The 17,457-nt window shown below is 39.8% G+C and overlaps 1 protein-coding gene across 3 annotated transcripts in view; it reads left to right on the top strand.

Annotated features, from left to right (window-relative positions):
- Positions 1-17,457, top strand: part of CNTLN (centlein) — a 424,230-nt gene that overhangs the window by 261,065 nt on the left and 145,708 nt on the right. For all 3 annotated transcript variants that reach the window (XM_040360158.1, XM_040360150.1, XM_040360168.1), the window contains one exon: positions 3,979-4,070. In XM_040360158.1, the coding sequence (XP_040216092.1) occupies positions 3,979-4,070 (92 nt within the window). The remainder of the gene's footprint in view (positions 1-3,978; positions 4,071-17,457) is intronic.

The raw sequence follows: 17,457 nt of genomic DNA, 5'->3' as shown, positions 1-17,457 counted from the left end.
CCCTTATGTATTATTTCTGTTAAATAAACCTTTTAAAACGATACTGCACTATTGGTACTTTATCTCTCTGGGTGCGAGTCATTGTCACTCCTTGGACGTGACTACCGAGAGGGACCTGTCTCTTTGATTGCAGTCCATCTGGATAACATTCTATGCAGGTAAGATCAGAAAGTGCGTTTGGGTCTATATGCTGTTACCTTACAGCAGTAAGGTAAGGGGACATCCTCACTTACTCTGAAGAGAACACTGGAAACTCATCTTTCCTTCACGTTGTATTTTGGCATCTACACCAGCACTTTTATTACTTTTGGGACTCTTGTTTATCTTCCTTTTTTTGTTATGCCCATAGGCTTTTGCTGCATGGACTTTTATCTTATATATATATTTTTTAAAAACGCTTCTAAACGCAAACGCGGTTAAATGCGACTAAGCAGCCATTTTAAGACATTGTTTTCTAGCTGTCAAGTTAAATCGTTCAGGAGAAGGTTGAACAACGTCCCGTGTACATGAAGCTTTAGTCTTCACCACTTTCTGGTCTTAACACATCTCACACCTGTGCGTTCAGAGTGTTATTTCCCAGGGCTACAAATGTGTAGTTACATGTTTGTGTAAGTGGGGTGGTTCAAACTTTTTTGGAGGGAGTTTTAATTGCTTGAGTGTACCTTTTTAATGTTTTATTTTTTTATTACTATTGCATAGGGGACCAATAGCCCCCTATGTATTAGCATATCTATATTGAAATGTCCTCTTAAATGAGACAGCAGGGGATATTGGATCCCTGATATTTCCCCAGCACTCCACTGAAGCTGATGGAGCACAGGTCGCACTCCGTTTAGCATTTTCCCTGGCCACAGCTGCCAGGAAAAGTGACAGCAGAAACTGGAATTTTGGTGTTAAGTTATTCACTTTAAGGTCATCACAGTGGACAAGGGGGCACTCTTTACATCTGGAGGAAAAGAGATTGAATCTCCAAATACGGAAAGGAGTCTTCACAGTAAGCGCTTATAAAAAATATGGAATAGATTCCCTCTGGAGCTGGTTCTGTTCAGCTCAATAGATTGCTTTAAAAAAGGCCTGGATTCTTTCTTAAAGTGGAGGTTCCGCAGTATGCTGTTTATTTTATTTTTTTGATCAGTGCATTGATTGTTTTTATGTTTAGCAACTTGGTACTCGCGTGTTTGAGGTTTATAATCATCCCCAGTCTAAATTGGCCGAAAATGTAAACTTCTAAAAATCGCTGCTGGAATTTGCCATTTTGCTTGTGGGCATTGTGAAGCCCACAAGCAAATACTTCCCGGGAAGCGGTGAATGCTCGTCACGTGACCTGCTTGATGAGTCACGTGACGAGTAAAATCCTGCGAGATTACGATGGTCGGCGTTGTGAATTGTCTCCTGGGATGTATGACACTGTGCTCCCAGGAGACATTGTGAAAAACTCCCAGCAAACACTGGGGCCCTGGGGAAGAGAAAAGACACACCCACTCCCGTGGGAGGGTTGCCAGGAAGTGTCTGCAAATTCTCCAGATTCACATTATTTAAACACAATAACATTTTTTTTATAGCCAAATGTTTATGTATATACTGCACTGATCTGGATGAGCTAAAGTGTATATTTAGGGTGAACATCTGCTTTAAATGTTTATAATATAACTGGATACTAAAATGTATAGGTAAAGTTGATCCAGGGAATATCCAAGAAGGATTTTTTTTCCTGCTCAAGTAAATTGGATCATGCTTTGCTGGTTTTTTTTTTTTTTTTTTTGTGCCTTTCTCTTGATCAACTGTAGGTATAGGATTGTGTATATAGGATTGTATATTTTGTTTTACCTTTTTATTGGTTGAACTAGATGGACTTGTGTCTTTTTTCAATTAGACTAACTATGTAACTATATGAAATAATGAATCAGATCATCACTATATGGAAGTGACAAAATCCTCATTGCTTTAGAGTTTTTACAAGCTAAGGGAGCAAGCTGGGACACACCATTTAGGTCCAGGGCCTGCAGGTGGGATATTGTTGTCCTGGTGGTGGAGACTCCTGTTTAGGGGGTCCGTAAACATATATAGCCACCAGATTGCTTCTGTCTAAAAGCTGTGAGTCAACAAGCCGGCTTGCTGTAGCACCTAGGAGGGTGTCTAGACCCCCCACTAAAAGAGTTAAGGCATGGAGGTCCCTCCCCTTTGGTCCTATGGTCCATTTCTACTATTACTTTCTATAAAAACTGTGGCATGCTGGAAGTTGGAGGTGCTATACTAGGATGTCCTTTTTAGCTTTGTTTGCCCATGTTCAATCTTCTTAAGGCAGCAGCATAAATCAATGTTCCTGAATACTTAAAGTGGATGAAAACCCTCCATATATGCAGTAAAGTGAACTGCCTCCGATGATACACAGAGATAAAACAAATCTCCCTAAATAAGTTTTACATCTATATCTGCTGTCTTCACCTGTTTAGAAAGTGCACGTCCTGTTAAAATTTTCATTTCCATGTTCCCCTGTAGGAGGGGATTTGTGGGGATTTGTGCTAGACACTATAAGATGGCTGATTGGAGGAAAGGCACACCCCCCTCCCCACACATGCAGAGGTTTCCTGTGTATAGTTCAGCAGTTTGCTAATCTATTTATAGCAATCTCCCTCTATACACACTTCTATCTCCCATCTTGGAGAGCTTGTCAAAGGTTATCAGGCTGATAACAGAGGAACGGAGCAGGACAAAGCTATAGGACTCAGTGCTTTGAAGAGAGATAAGAAAACACTGTGCCTAGCTCAAATTTCATGAGTTGGGTTTACATCCACTTAATTACTGTGTCCCTAATGTATGCTGTACTACAAAGAAATATTTGTTAATTTAGAAAATGTGTTCAAGATTATCACCTTTTATCTACCAGCAGTATTTGAATCAAGATCCAATGCTTTCCTATTCACATATTTTGAAAAGGCCATCAATTTGCTTGGGGTGTACTTACTTTTTATTTATTTTTTCCATGTGTTTAGCATTAGCAGTTGAGATAGCAACATGGAAAGTGCAGTAACTCACAACAGCTAACTGGAATTGCATTAATCTGGCTATAGTAAGTGATATCTGAATGGCTCCTGTGGGTTACTAGCTTCTTCAAATCATCCTTGTTCATTGTACTACCTTAATAGAAAAAAAAAAAAGGTTACGTTTTTGTACTGACCAGTTTTATTCTTGGCCTTGTTAGAAGATACAAAACCTGTTGTGTTGTCTATGCAATGTTTAAGGCTGTTAATATTGTCATAAGTCTGTATTTGTATCTTTGTGTTTACTACAATGTGACATTCTTTCCAGTTACGGTTTTTACCAGTAATTGTGATACATTTATGCCTTGTAGTTTCATTCACTTCTTAAATGGCAAAGCTGGTTGATGGACAGGCTTTGACCCAAACAGTTCACGTTACACATTTCTTAATCGATGTGCTTTATCCTACAAAGTGAAATAAACGTCTGCTGAATGTGTAGAAAAAAGAGGTTTAAAGTTTTACTCCATCCTAATTCTGTTACGATTTGCTTTGTTCACCAATCACTCTGATCCTCCTAGCAGGGGGACAAGACCCAGAGAATAAAACTGTCTGAGACTATAGATAAAAAGGCAATGAATTTTGCTTTCAAGGCAAAAGACGGTGCAGTCTATAAAAGAATGAAAACAGGAATAAAAGTACAGTATCTTTAACCTGTAGATGCATTGTACCTTTGTAAAGTTCGTACTGTATAACAAAAAAAGGAAATAACTATGATGTTCCAAAGGCTTTGTAATTGTATGACACTAGACTTTGAAAAAGGTCAGTGCTTAGAGACTGTCCAAAAACTTGACAAGAAAATAGATCAATTTATTCAGAATAGGTAGGGTTCTCATTGTTTTTGTGATGACATAACAAACTTGTCATTGTGGCTTCTGTGTGAAGTGACTTTTTATATTTCTACATATGTCATTTTTGTTACTTTTTATTTTTGTTTCAGAGTTGCTCTTTAGTCTTGGCAAAGAAGAAAATGTCAGGAGCAGCACTCCAAAGAAAAATACAGGAGATACTGTACAGTACACATTGCAGAAGGTACTTTTATCTTGCATAAACTTAAAGGGTTTCCTTGTTTTGCTTTCCCTGATTTAATTGTTTTGCAAAAAAAAGGCTAAGTTCATCTAATAAATTAACTTTTTTCTGCAGAAAAAAAAAGGGCATTTATTTTCTTTCCTGCAGGAGCCTGCAGATCATTGCACCTATGATCAGGAGAGCACAAGTGCAATTTTAGGCTCCTGCAGACTCTCAGGACAGCTGTCTACCCATACCTTCAGTTACTAAAGAGCAGGAATAATCCATGAACTATAAGCCATCTGCCATGGTGGAAGACAGCACTTGTAGTTCATTCATTTACAGATTGCTGTGAATGAATGTCGCTGCTGTGTGAGCTGCACTGTTTTTGAGAAGAGACTGCAGGGAGAGGAACCCCCGACGCTGTCACGGGGGCGTGGAGGGAGTGGGGCTGCTGGTGCATGTTATACCTTACAACCTAAATATGGTTTTAATGTGTAACATGCTGCTAAAGGTGAGCTTATCATTTTTTTTTTTTTTTTAAATGTTTCTGTATTTTCTATATTTAATTTTACCTGTAAATGGTGTGGAAGGGAGACCAACATATCTATCTATCTATCTATCTATCTATCTATCTATCTATCTATCTATCTATCTATCTATCTATCTATCTATCTATCTATCTATCTATCTATCTATCTATCTATCTATCTATCTATCTATCTATCTATCTATCTATCTAGATGTATAGGGTTTTCAATTTTATAAAGTCTGATCCAGCTTCTTTCTCTGCCATTGGAGACTCTAAAATAAATAGCATCCCTATATTATGGGCTTCTGAGCTCAGATACAATTAAAATTTCTTCCTTCACACGCGTTAGTAAACCACATTCTTTAAAAAAAGCAAGCAATTGCATAATGTGCTAGTATGCATCGCATACTAGCAAATTATGAAATGCCTTAAAACGAAGCACTCCAGTGATGCGCTGTCTATGCTGATTGGGCTTCCATCTTGCCCCGGTCTTCCCGTTCGTAGGCTCCAGCTGTATAAGTGGCTGGGGCCGCAGTGACGTCACTCATGACGCATGCATGTGGGAGCCCTCGGCTGCGACACAGAGCTCTGAAGATCCAGCGCAGTATGCTGGACTTTCAGAGCACATGCGCCATCTACGTCATCATCCAGTGTGAATATCTTCTATATTACAAGACAATAGGTAGATATTTTTTTACAAATGTAAACCTGGCCATACACTGGTTGAATTTTGTCCAATTCCACAGTCAAAATTTGAGCCATAGACAGCCTTGTCGACACCATGTGGCTCAGAAAAAGTCAACTGAAAAATCAAGGGAGTTGGCTCATGAATTTTTGGCCAAACAATCACTGCATCCTGTCAGGTATTCTGATATCCTCGGGTACCTAGGCTAGGCTGTTCAAATACAATAGCCAGCAGGGCAGATTCCTCAATCCAGAAAATGAAACGTGTATGGCTAGCCATAGTTATCTTTTAATATCCATGTAAACTATTGCAGAAGGTTGTTGCATTATGTTTTGCAATATACAGACTTTTTTAAACTACTCATTGATGCAGACCATGTTGGATGAACACAGAGATTGTCAGATACAGACATGTGACAAATAGGTGTGGATTTGCACACCTTTGTCAGCTTCCATTCTTGGGGGATTTTTTGGGGATGGGTAAAATGAAATTGCATCTATGGTACATTAAGCCATGTTAACCATGACAGATTATCCCACTTTTAGGCATAATAAATTGAATGGGTTGACTGGGAGGAGGGTAGTGGGAAGCATGTTGGTGGTGTTTTCATTTTAAAAGCAATATGTTCAGACAATATTGTGTCCTACATTTTTATTTTACAAGTGATGGTCCTAGATCTATGGTTTCCTACATCAGTCGTCAAGTATTCCTCAACGGGCCATCTTTTGGTATTCTAGCAGCCATAAATACCAATCCATTGGCATTAATTGAAAGCACCTGGGTAAGGTGAAGAAAATCCGGGAAACATGACCTGTCTGAATTACATGTTGCCAGAGGCTGGGGACCCCTGCCAAAGGCACTTTGTTCTATCTATTGATCTACTGTATCTGTCAGTGGACATTCAATACTCCATATGTATTTTGGCATACCGTTTATCAGTAGTAGATCTTTCTCCAGTGTTTCTCAGTTGTTAAGAACTTTTTTTTTTTCAGAATAAATTTTAAAGAAAATGGTGAGTTGTTTCACACTAAACCCAGGGAGTAATTACATATCTAGAGACCCCTGTAGTGTCTTCCATTTATTTACAGATAATGTCGTGGAAGAAGTACAGCAATTTAGAGCAAATGATTTGATTGCTTGTACTCCTAACAAATGCCATATGGCCAGGTAATGAATGCTGTCATCTTGTTATTATGGAATGACAAACATCATGTTAGCATAATAACATACTGAACAGGAAATGCTCACTTTCATTTATGTAAAGGTGGAGTGAGTAATTGGAATTATTTGAGTACTGCAGTTTGGACTGTCACCCGGTTGTTCTAAGTTATCATCTTTATATCCTAACTCTAATTTTATTTGCCAGGTATAAATTTTCATCTCTGCAGATGTAAAATGCTACATTGCTAAGAACGGGTCTAAGCCCAGAAGGCATTTTCCTTTTAATCATCTTGACTAACTTGCAGTGTAGAACATTATGCACATAGATAAGGAAAACATTCATACACATTTAAAATACCAATAGCTTAAGGGGACAGTACTGTGCACTAACGATTCTGTTAGTTTTGAAGAATATGCTGTCACATGGTTTCAAGGGAGATGAAATATCAGAATATATTTCAGGGGCATTATGCTTCTTTTTTAACATCTAACTTTTCAGTCTTTGTTCCCAACCTTAATAAAAAACAAAACAGACAAGGCATCTTATGCTTATATTTCTTTTTCTACATATTTCACTTTAAAAACAGATACAGTAAAGCCTTGGATTGTGAGCACAATTTGTTCCGGAAACATGCTTATAATCCAATGCACTTGTATATCAAAGCAAATTTTCCCATAATAAATAATGTAAACTCAAATAATTCGTTCCACAACCATTTATTCATAAGTATATAGCAATGTGATAGGTTGTGTAATCATAAAATGTCCATCCACAAAGGGAACCCCCCCCCCCCCCAAGGGGATTAGAAGCAAAATCCAGCAGGAGCTACAGAGTATAAAAGAGAAGAGAGGGGCCAATAAGTGTAGCAATATGATTACCTTTAATGAAGGTACAATATTTAGCAACTCACATGGTTGATGATTAAAAGAGGCACATCTAAGTATGCAGGGAATCCGGGGTAAAGTAATCCACATAGACCGTCCTTCTCACTGCCGGCTCTCACCGCTATCAGTCTGCAATCATGACCGGGAAGACTACCCTGCAGTAGAGCGATCTGAAAGCGAGGCTTGAACCACTCTTGGAAGGGACGACATCAATGGCGGTGAGGAGGACGGTCTATGTGGACAGCTTTACCCTGGATGCCTGCATACTTAAATGTGCCTGTTTTAATCATCAACTACGTGAGTTTCTAAATGTTGTACCTTCATTAAATGTAACTGTATTGCTACACTCTCTTCTATTGTATACTCAGTTGTGGCATGACACTACTCTTGTATCAAGACATCACTTTTATATCAAGTCAAAAATGTATAAAAAATTTAGCTTGTCTTTCAAAACGCTCTCAAACCAAGGTTTTACTGTACTTGTATTAATTCTTTTTTGCAGTGCAACTTTATACAATTTACACACATTTCAAAGATCTTTGATTTTCTGCCATTTTCTACAGACGCTGTTGGAATTGTCCCAAAAGAACCCCTTACTCGTAGTTTTTTGGAACTTCTTGTTTTCCATGGTGGCTGCCAACTCATTGTCTTTAGTTGTTACATCAAAAACTGTATTTTTTATTGTATGTTTGTTTTTTCTTTTGCAATGTTTGTAAGCCTAAAATCAACATGTGCTCTTGGTATACTCATACACCTTTCTGATCATACTACATGTTACACCCATATTTAGGGTGTAACATGTTCAACATCTGTCCCCTCTTTTCCCCCCACCCTTGTAACAGTGGGCTCTAGGTAGTTTATTGATGCTTTCTGTCATTTATTAGCTCCTTGCCCTTATTGGAGATATGGCAGATGTCTACACAAACAGTCTGCAGGAGCCTGCCATTACACCCACAATCCCCCAATTTGTAAAGGTCAACTTATCCTTTAAGCTTGTAAAAGGCTTGCTTAACCTCCCTGGCGTTATGATTATTTCAGATTTTAGGTGCTGAAAGCGGTACCATTATTTTGCAAGGAAATTTGGCGTTTTACATTGTAGGCCTGTAATTCTTAGGAATAACTCACTTAAATCTGTCCGAACAAGAGTCTAGCAGACATCTCGGGTATGAAAAAGTTTGAAAAACAAAATCATAAATTATAATATAATAAATAATTATAACAAATAATAATATAATTATAATAAAAATTATTCAATAATGTAATCAACTCAAAAACACTGAAATTTGCTCAGTTGCAGAATTGTCGCTGTCATTACTTTTATTTTTTTATGACAAATTTCCCCACAAATCGCTATCGCTCAATTCTGCAAGTGATTCTAATTTATTATCGCTGTTTTCTAGCTGATCTAAAATCACTTTTGACATAAAGGGACACTTTTGGTTGCTATGGACAATCTACAGTTTTCAGGCAGAAAGAACAGTTTTTATTATATAAAAGTACATGTAGGGCACTGGGCAGACCACTAGGGACAAAGGGGGGTGTGTATTTTTTACATACAGTACTGTAATCTGTAAGATTACAGTATACTGTATGTATTGTGTTTATTTACTTTTTTGAATTTGGCGCCGTTTTCCACCCCCGTGTGTCGTAACGTCGCAGGGGACGGAGATCGGCGGCACAGGGACACTATGAATCGAGCGAGGAGACGCCGCTCGCTCACACAGCGCGGCAGCGTCGCAGGATCCAGGGACAAGGTAAGTAAAACCTGCCTGTGGCTGCTGCGAGGCAATCCCGAGTGTGGCTTGGGGTTACCGCTTTTGGTACAGAAATCTTACCCCGAGCCACACTCGGGAATACCGCCAGGGGGGTTAAAGAGACTCTGTCAGCAAATCAAGAAGTATTAAAGAGAAATCAAGAGACAAAGACAAATCTAGTATTTTAAATACTTGCGTACAGTGTTTTTCAATTTCATAAATGATTTTTAATTTACTTTCAGTGTGCCTCTGAATTTCCCTCAATTCCTTAGCGCAGCCCCTTCCTCCTTGCACGTCATAGTCCTCTCCTCTTATGGGAGTGCCTAATTTGTCTCCCTACGTAACCTTTTAAGTTTCTTCTTTTTTCCTGTTGGACTTGTGTATAAATCTCAATCTCAATAGCTGTAGTTACATTTATTGTACACAAATAAGATAAGAACTCAACTGTGGGTATGGAGTTGGGTGTATAGGATTTTACTGTGTTTTTTTATTTTATTTTTTTATTTTTTGTGGTTGAACTGGATGGACTTGTGTCTTTTTTCAACCTGACTAACTATGTAACTCAGAACAGTGACTCATTCCTGTGACACTACCCACATGTTGTGTTCTGATAAATTCTCATGTATTAAATTAATATTTTTAAAAGAAATATCGTATTTATCTGATCCAAAATTATTAGTTTGCCTTTATTGAAAAATTTGAGACATAATTGAATTTAGTGATTGTAAAGTCTCGTATTTTTTTCCTATAAAACTAACAAACATGTTATGCTTACCTGCTCTTTTGCAGTAGTTTTTCACAGAGCAGCCTGGATCCTCCTCTACTTGGGTCCCTCTTCTGTGATCCTGACCCCTCCCTCCCTGTCGAGTGCCCCCACAGCATGGAGCCCCACTCTCCCCTGATTAGCTAGCTGACTTTGATTTACAGTAGCAGCAGCCAATGGCGTCGCTGCTGTGTCTCAGACAATCAGGAGGGAGAATCTCACACGGCTGAGATACTGAGAAGGAGCTCAGGTAAGTGTTAGGGGGCTGAGAGGGGCTGCTGCACACGGAAGGCTTTTTATCTTAATGCATAGAATGCATTAAGATAAAAAACCTTCTCCCTTTACAACAACTTTAAATCTAGCTGCCTTTCAGTGGCCCGGATTCAGATAGAGATACGACGGCGTATCTCCTGATACGCCGTCGTATCTCTGCGTTCCGTCCGTCGTATCTATGCGCCTGATTCATAGAATCAAGTTCCGCATAGATCTCTCTAAGATCCGACAGGTGTAAGTGACTTGCACCGTCGGATCTTAGGCTGCAATTCCAGGCCGGCCGCTAGGTGGCGTTTCATTTTTTGTACGCGACGAATATGCAAATGAGGAGTTCCGCCGATTCAGAAACGAACGCCCGCCCGTAGTTTTTTTTTTTACGTCACTTGCGTTCGGCTTTTTCCGGCGTATAGTTACCCCTGCTATGTGAGGGGTATCCTATGTTAAGTATGGCCGTCGTTCCAGCGCCGAGTTTTGAATTTTTACATCGTTTGCGTAAGTCGATTCAGAATAGAGCTGGACGCAAGTTACGCTCACGCCGAAACCAATGACGTCCTAGCAACGTCATTTGGAGCAATGCACGCTGGGAAAATTTGCGGACGGCGCATGCGCTGTTGGATCGGCGCGGGGACGCGCCTGATTTAAATTGTAGACGCCCCCTAGCCGCGGAATTTAAATTCCGCCGGGGGATTTAGGATATGCCGCCGCAAGTTTTGAGGTTAGTGCTTTCTGAATTAAGCACTATCCTCAAAAACTTGCGCCCGCGGATCGTAAATCAGATCCGATAACCTATCTGAATCTAGCCCAGTGTGTTTTAACATACATCAAATATTTTCAACACAAAGTAAATTAGTTCATTTGTCCTTTGCCTTCCCCAGTAGTTATCCCTACAGTAATATAATTGTGTATTTATTTATTTTTTTAAGAAGAAAAAAATAAGCCTAACTCTGTACTTTTTACTTCCCAGCCAACGACCGAATAAAGCTCTGTACATATGCTATGAATGAAGCCTGACCCCATCATCCAATATCAGATGAATTTCTAATAGGAAGTATTGTAACAATACTAACAATCCATATAGAAAAAGCCCAACAGTCCCCACACAAAGAACTACCAGTGCCAGGATGTGGAGCTAATAGCTGCTGGTCTGACTTATGAATGCTATTTTTCCACTATAATTAAACTTTCTAAATGTCTACATTTTTCCTACCTTAGCAGTTAGAAAGATCTTGCTTATCATGATGTCTTTTGCACACCAACAGTAAATCATTATTTTTGTTCAATAAATGACTTTTATAGCTTTTTAGCCTCACACCTAACAGAGGTGGATGCCATCAAAGAAATCCAAATAGACAGCTCATGTGTTGCATCGATAGGAAATCCCTGTGGTGTAGTGAGTGCACAAATTGTGTCTTGCATTGTAACTATATCAATTTCAATAAAGACAGATTACCAGCACAACCATACATCCTCATAAACACTTACTTTAATTTGACAATTGCGACATGAAATGCTTACACATTTTGGAAAAACCTGTCCTTTGTCATAACATAAGTTTCCTTAAATACACATTGGTATTGAGTGGAAAATATGTCAAAATACCAATTTTTTATGATGATATTGGGATGTGCTGGTAATACCTATTTTTATTGCGGTGGATAGTGGTAAGATTAGAGATGTAATTTAAAGTCTACACACTGTAGTTTTACCGCTACAGTGCGGGCCGACTGCAGAATCACGGCTGTGCTGTCCATGGCCCCAGCACATGCCGATCAGGGGTTCCTGGCCAATAATTTATGGCCAGAATCCGCTTGTTGGAGCAAGTCACAGGAAAGAGCTTTGTGTATGTAAACAAAACAAAGCTCTCTTCTGACAGTGGCTAGGTGCCGGCTTTTGTTTCCCTGCAAAGCACGTCCCTTGGTAAAATCAACACACATTACACATAGTAAACATTGTTATACAAACATTTACCCCTTTTATTGCCCTAGATGTTAACCCCCTTCCACTCAGTGTCATTAGTACAGTGTCAGTGTATATTATTGGCACTGATCACTGTATTAGTTTCACTGGAGATGTCAGTGGCAGTTAGTTCCCACAAAGTGGCAGATAATGTCAGATTTCCTGCTGTCCTGCTATAAGTCGCTGATTACCGCCATTACTACTACTAGTAAAAAAAAAATCCCAGTATACAACGGGTAAAAAGTATTGAACACGTCACAATTTTTCTATGTAAATCTATTTCTGAGGCTGGGTTCACACTACAGCACGGATCGACTCACAGAGGGGGGTCTGGTGTGTCTCCATTCACCAGTTTAGGTCCAAATTCTGCCCAAATTTTTGGCTGCATTCAGATCTGAAACGGACCAAAAGACGCACCGGACCCAGGACTCACACCGGAGCAGCTCTGGAGATGTGTGAACCGGCTCCCTAGAGAGCTGTCACAATCTCCTGCTATGCAAATTGGATGAGGGGAAAACCGCATCCACTTCGCAATAGTGTGAACCCAGCCTAAAGGTGCTATTGATGTGAAATTCCACTACATGTCAGTAACAACCCATGAAATCTATACATACAAAGAAACCAAAACAAATAAGTTCAGAAATTAAGTTATGTGAAATAAAATGGGATGACACCAGGAAAAAGTATTGAGAACGCTAACTGAAATTTATTTAATAGACAAACAGTCCTTGTGCTATATTCCAATGGGTCCACAACAGTAAGGCCCCATACACACGAGGAGACATGTCCGATGAAAACGGTCCGCGGACCGTTTTCATCGGACATGTCTCCTGGGAGCTTTTGGTCTGATGTGTGTACACACCATCAGACCAAAATCCCCGCGGACAGAGAACGCGGTGACGTAGAAGACACCGACGTTCTCAAACACGGAAGTGCAATGCTTCCACGCTAATCAATTTGACGCATGCGCGGGATTTCGGGATGCTGGTTACACGTCATAACCAGCGGACATGTCCGATTAGGTGTACTAACCATCGGACATGTCCGACGGACATGTTTCCAGCGGACACGTTTCTTAGCTTGCTAAGAAACTTTTGTCCGCTGCAAACCTGTCCGCTAGGCCGTACACACGGTCGGACATGTCCGCGGAAACTGGTCCACGGACCAGTTTCAGCGGACATGTTCGACCGTGTGTACAAGGCCTAAAACACTGACCAAGAATAATAGTCCTCAAGAGAAAGAGTGAATGAAAAGTCCATCTGCATACACCACTTTTCAGCTCCGTAATCAGCAGGGAACTGATAGCCGTAGAAACATAAGGGAACAACTAGTGCACAGGCTCATAGTGCAATACCGTTTGTTTAATTGAATTGAAATATAACATCAATGCACTAACAAACATAAGATGAACAAATGCGTCAAATTCCTGCAGTGGGGAACTCTGCATAGGGACCCATCTGAGCGCTGTGGTGACTGGATAGTCCAAAGAATGGATGGCTGTGTTCGCAAACTCCTCAAGCAGCCGCCGACAGGCTGCATGCGAGCCACTCACTGTCTCCGAAGGCCAGCCAAGACAGAGCTGGAACCGCCTCCATCACCACATAGCAGGGAAAGACAAAATTAATCGGGCTGACAGAATGTTGTGTGGTTGCCAGGACAACAAGTTTCAGAGGGCGTGGCCTCCTTCCTCAGGTCCATCTTATGTTTTGTAAGTGCATAGATTTTTTACTTAAATTCAATTACACAAATGGTATTGCCTGTGCGCTCATGTTTGCCTAATGAAATGTATTAAATACTTCATACAAAAATCCTTTGTTGGTAATGCCAGCTTCAATATGCCTCCTGTATAGAGAAACTAATTGCATGCATTGCTCAGGGATGATTTTGGCCCATTCTTCCACAGAAACCGTCTTCGAATCTTGAAGGTTCTGTGGGCCTCTTCTATGAACTCTGATCTTTAGCTCTTTCCATAGATTTTCTATTGGATTCAAGTCAGGTGATTGGCTGAGCCAGTGTAGCAGCTTTATTTTCTCTTTCTTTAAAACCAATTGAAAGTTTCCTTGGCTTTGTATTTGAGATCATTGTCTTGCTAAAATATCCACCCTTGTTTTATCTTCGTCATCCTGGTAGATGGCAGCAGATTTATATCAATAATGTCTTGGTACATTTTTCCACTCAACCTTCCTTCAATGAAGTTTGCCAGTACCATATGCTGAAAAACAGTCCCACACCATGATGTTCCCACCTCCAAACTTCACTGTTATTATGGTGTTTTTGGGGTGATATGCAGTGCCATTTGACCTCTGAACATGATGTGTATTAGGGCATTTAAAGAGTTAAATTTCGGTCTCATCTGACCAGATTATATTCTCCCAGTATTTCACAGGCTTGTCTAAATGTTGTGCAGCAAACTTTAAACAAGCTTCAACATGCTTTTTCTTTAGCAATGTAGTCTTGCGTGGTGAGTGTGCATACAGGCCATATTGCATTTTCTTTAAAACAAGTCTACCTGCTATTTCCAGGTTTTTCTGAAGCTTTCCACAAGTTGTCATTGGCTCTTGGACAATTCTTCAGATAATTCTTGTCACCTCTGTCAGAAATCTTACGAGCAGCATCTGGTCATGGCCAGTTTATGGTGACATGATGTTCTTTTCACTTCTGGATTATGGCCCCAACAGTGCTCACTAGGAACATTCAGAAGTTTAGAAATCCCTCTAACCAATGGCATCAGTATGTCTTGTAACCTTTTGTGAAGGTATTGAGAGAGATTTTTGCTTTTACCCATCATGAGATGTTTCTTGTGTAACACCTTGGTAATTTTCTAGGCCATCAGTTGAGACCGAACCAGCTGATATTATATTGAACAGACAAGGGGCAGGATTGCTTTCTAATTACTGATAGATTTCAGTTGGTGTCATGTCTTCCCATGCCTTTTTGCACCTCCCTTTCTTCATGTGTTCAATACTTTTTCCCTGTGTTATGCATTTTTATTACACATAACCTACTTTCTAAACGTATTTGTTTTGGTTTCTTTATATGTATGGATTCCATGGGTTGTTGCCAACATGTAGTGAAAATGTCATGTCAATAGCACCTTTAGAAATATATTTAAATTGAAAAATGGTGACGTGTTCAATACTTGTTTGACCCGCTGTATTTTTTTAGTTTGTAGACGCTTTCATGCAAACCAATCAATATACACTTATTGGAAATTTGTTTACCAAAGACATGTAGCAAAATACATTTTGGCCTAAATTTATGAAGACATTTTGATTAAAAAAAAATGTATTGGATATTTTTTATAACCGTAAAAAAATGTTTTTTTTTTTCAAAATGTATGCTCTTTTTTTGTTTATAGCACAAAAAAAATTCCCAGTGGTGATCACATACCATCAAAAGAAAGCTTACAGCAATGCATGACAGCACAATAACCAGTTAAAGTGCTGAATAGCAAGATATAGTCTGATCATGAAGGGGGTAAAACCTTCTGGAGCCTAAGTGGTTAAAGTAAAAACCCAGCTAAAGCCTGAAAAGTCTCTGTGCTGACTTATTTTGACCATGTTACTGTGCTAACCTTAAAAGTATGTGTGAAGGAAGAGTTGACCTTTTTTTTAGCATTGTTGAGAAGGAATTGGGCCTCTGATAGGTTGTGATTTCTCCCTGTTTCTTTGTGATGAGCTTTTGATTCACTTTCAAGATTTTAGTAATAAAAACAGTACCATTAGTGGTAATCCGCACAGATTCATGAAGAATTGTTCTTGCCAGACCTATCTATTAAGGTTCTCTGAAGAAGTGACTTGCCATCTAGATAAAGGAAGGCCTGTGGATGTGGTGTATCTGTATTTTGCTCAGGCATTTGATACAGTTCCCCACAAACATTTACTTGCAAACTAAGGTCTGTCGGCATGGACCATAGGGTGAGTACCTGAATTGAAAACTGGCTACAGGGTTGGGTCCAAAGGGTGGTGATAAACAGCAAGTACTTGGAATGGTGGGGTCCCCAGGGATAAGAGAGGCAACTTAATTTATTCATAAACAATATAGAAGATGGGATAAACGGGTCAATCTCAATATTTGCGGATTATACAAAGTTAATCAGGGCAATAAAGTCAGTGGATGTGATGTGAAAACCTTACAAGAAGACCTACATAAAATAAAGGGGTGGGCAACTACATGGCAAATGAGGTTTGAAGCGGATTTCCACCCAAAAATTGAACTTCCGCTTTAAGTGTTGGTGACCCCCTGACATGTAATTTTTTGTGGGAGGAGTGGGTACCCTGTTTTTAGAGGCACCCAGCTCCCACTACACCCCCCCCCCCTTAGCTCTGCGGCGCCGGAAGAAAGATCACCTCCCTCCCTTCAATCTTCTGGGACACGTGACAGTTCCTAGAAGATTGCACGGCACAGTTAGAATGCCGGCGCTTGTGCACAGAGGAGAGGGTGAGGAGCTGGGGTTCATACGCCTGCATTGCTGGATTGTGGGACAGGTGAGTGTCTGATTATTAAAAGTCAGCAGTTACACTTTTTGTAGCTGCTGACTTTTAAATGGGTGGAAGTCCTCTTTAATGTTAAAAAAATGTAAAGTAATGCATTTGGATGCTAAAAATATGAATGCAAGTTACTCACTAGGGGGAGAGCGTCTGGGGAAATCTAGGAAGGAAAACGACCTAAGGGTCCTAGTAGATGATAGGTTCAGCAATGGCATACAATGCCAAGCTGCTGCAAGCAAAGCTGACAGAATATTGACATGCATTAAAGAGGGGATTCACTCCAGAGATAAAACATTAATGTTCCCGCTCTACAAGACTCTGGTCTGGCCTCATCTTCAGTATGCTGTTCAGTTCTGGGCACGAGTCATCAGGAGGGATGTGCTGGAACTGAAGAGAGTCCAGAGAGGGGCAACAAAGCTAATAAAGGGACTAGAGGATCTTGGCTATGGCGAAAGACTACAAACATTAAACGTATTCTCTCTCAAGAGGAGATGTTTGAGAAGGAATATGATATTAATGTACAATACTATACTGGTTACCCTAGCATAGGGAAAACATTTTTTTTTCAGTAATAGAGATTTTAAAAAGACGCGGCCATTCACTGAAATTGGAAGAGAAGCGGTTTAACCTTAAACTGCGTAGAGGGTTCTTTACTGTCAGAGTGGCAAGGATGTGGAATTCTCTTTCACAAGCAGTGGTATCAGCAGGGAGTGTTGATTAGTTTAAAAAAAACTGTTAGATGGGCATCTTAATGATCACAACATACAGGGGTATACAATGTACTATTAACACTCAAACACCATAGGTTGAACTGGATGGACTGGTGTCTTTTTTTTTTTAAACTTACTTTACAATGGGCTGACCAGGAAGTGGTTAAATATATAACAGTGTTCTGTATAAATATATACATGT

This window comes from Rana temporaria, chromosome 1 (assembly GCF_905171775.1).
Source record: "Rana temporaria chromosome 1, aRanTem1.1, whole genome shotgun sequence".
In the NCBI taxonomy this organism is placed as follows: Eukaryota; Metazoa; Chordata; class Amphibia; order Anura; family Ranidae; genus Rana; species Rana temporaria.
Note: the sequence above shows the minus strand (reverse complement) of the source record. Positions and strands in the feature narration are given on the sequence as shown.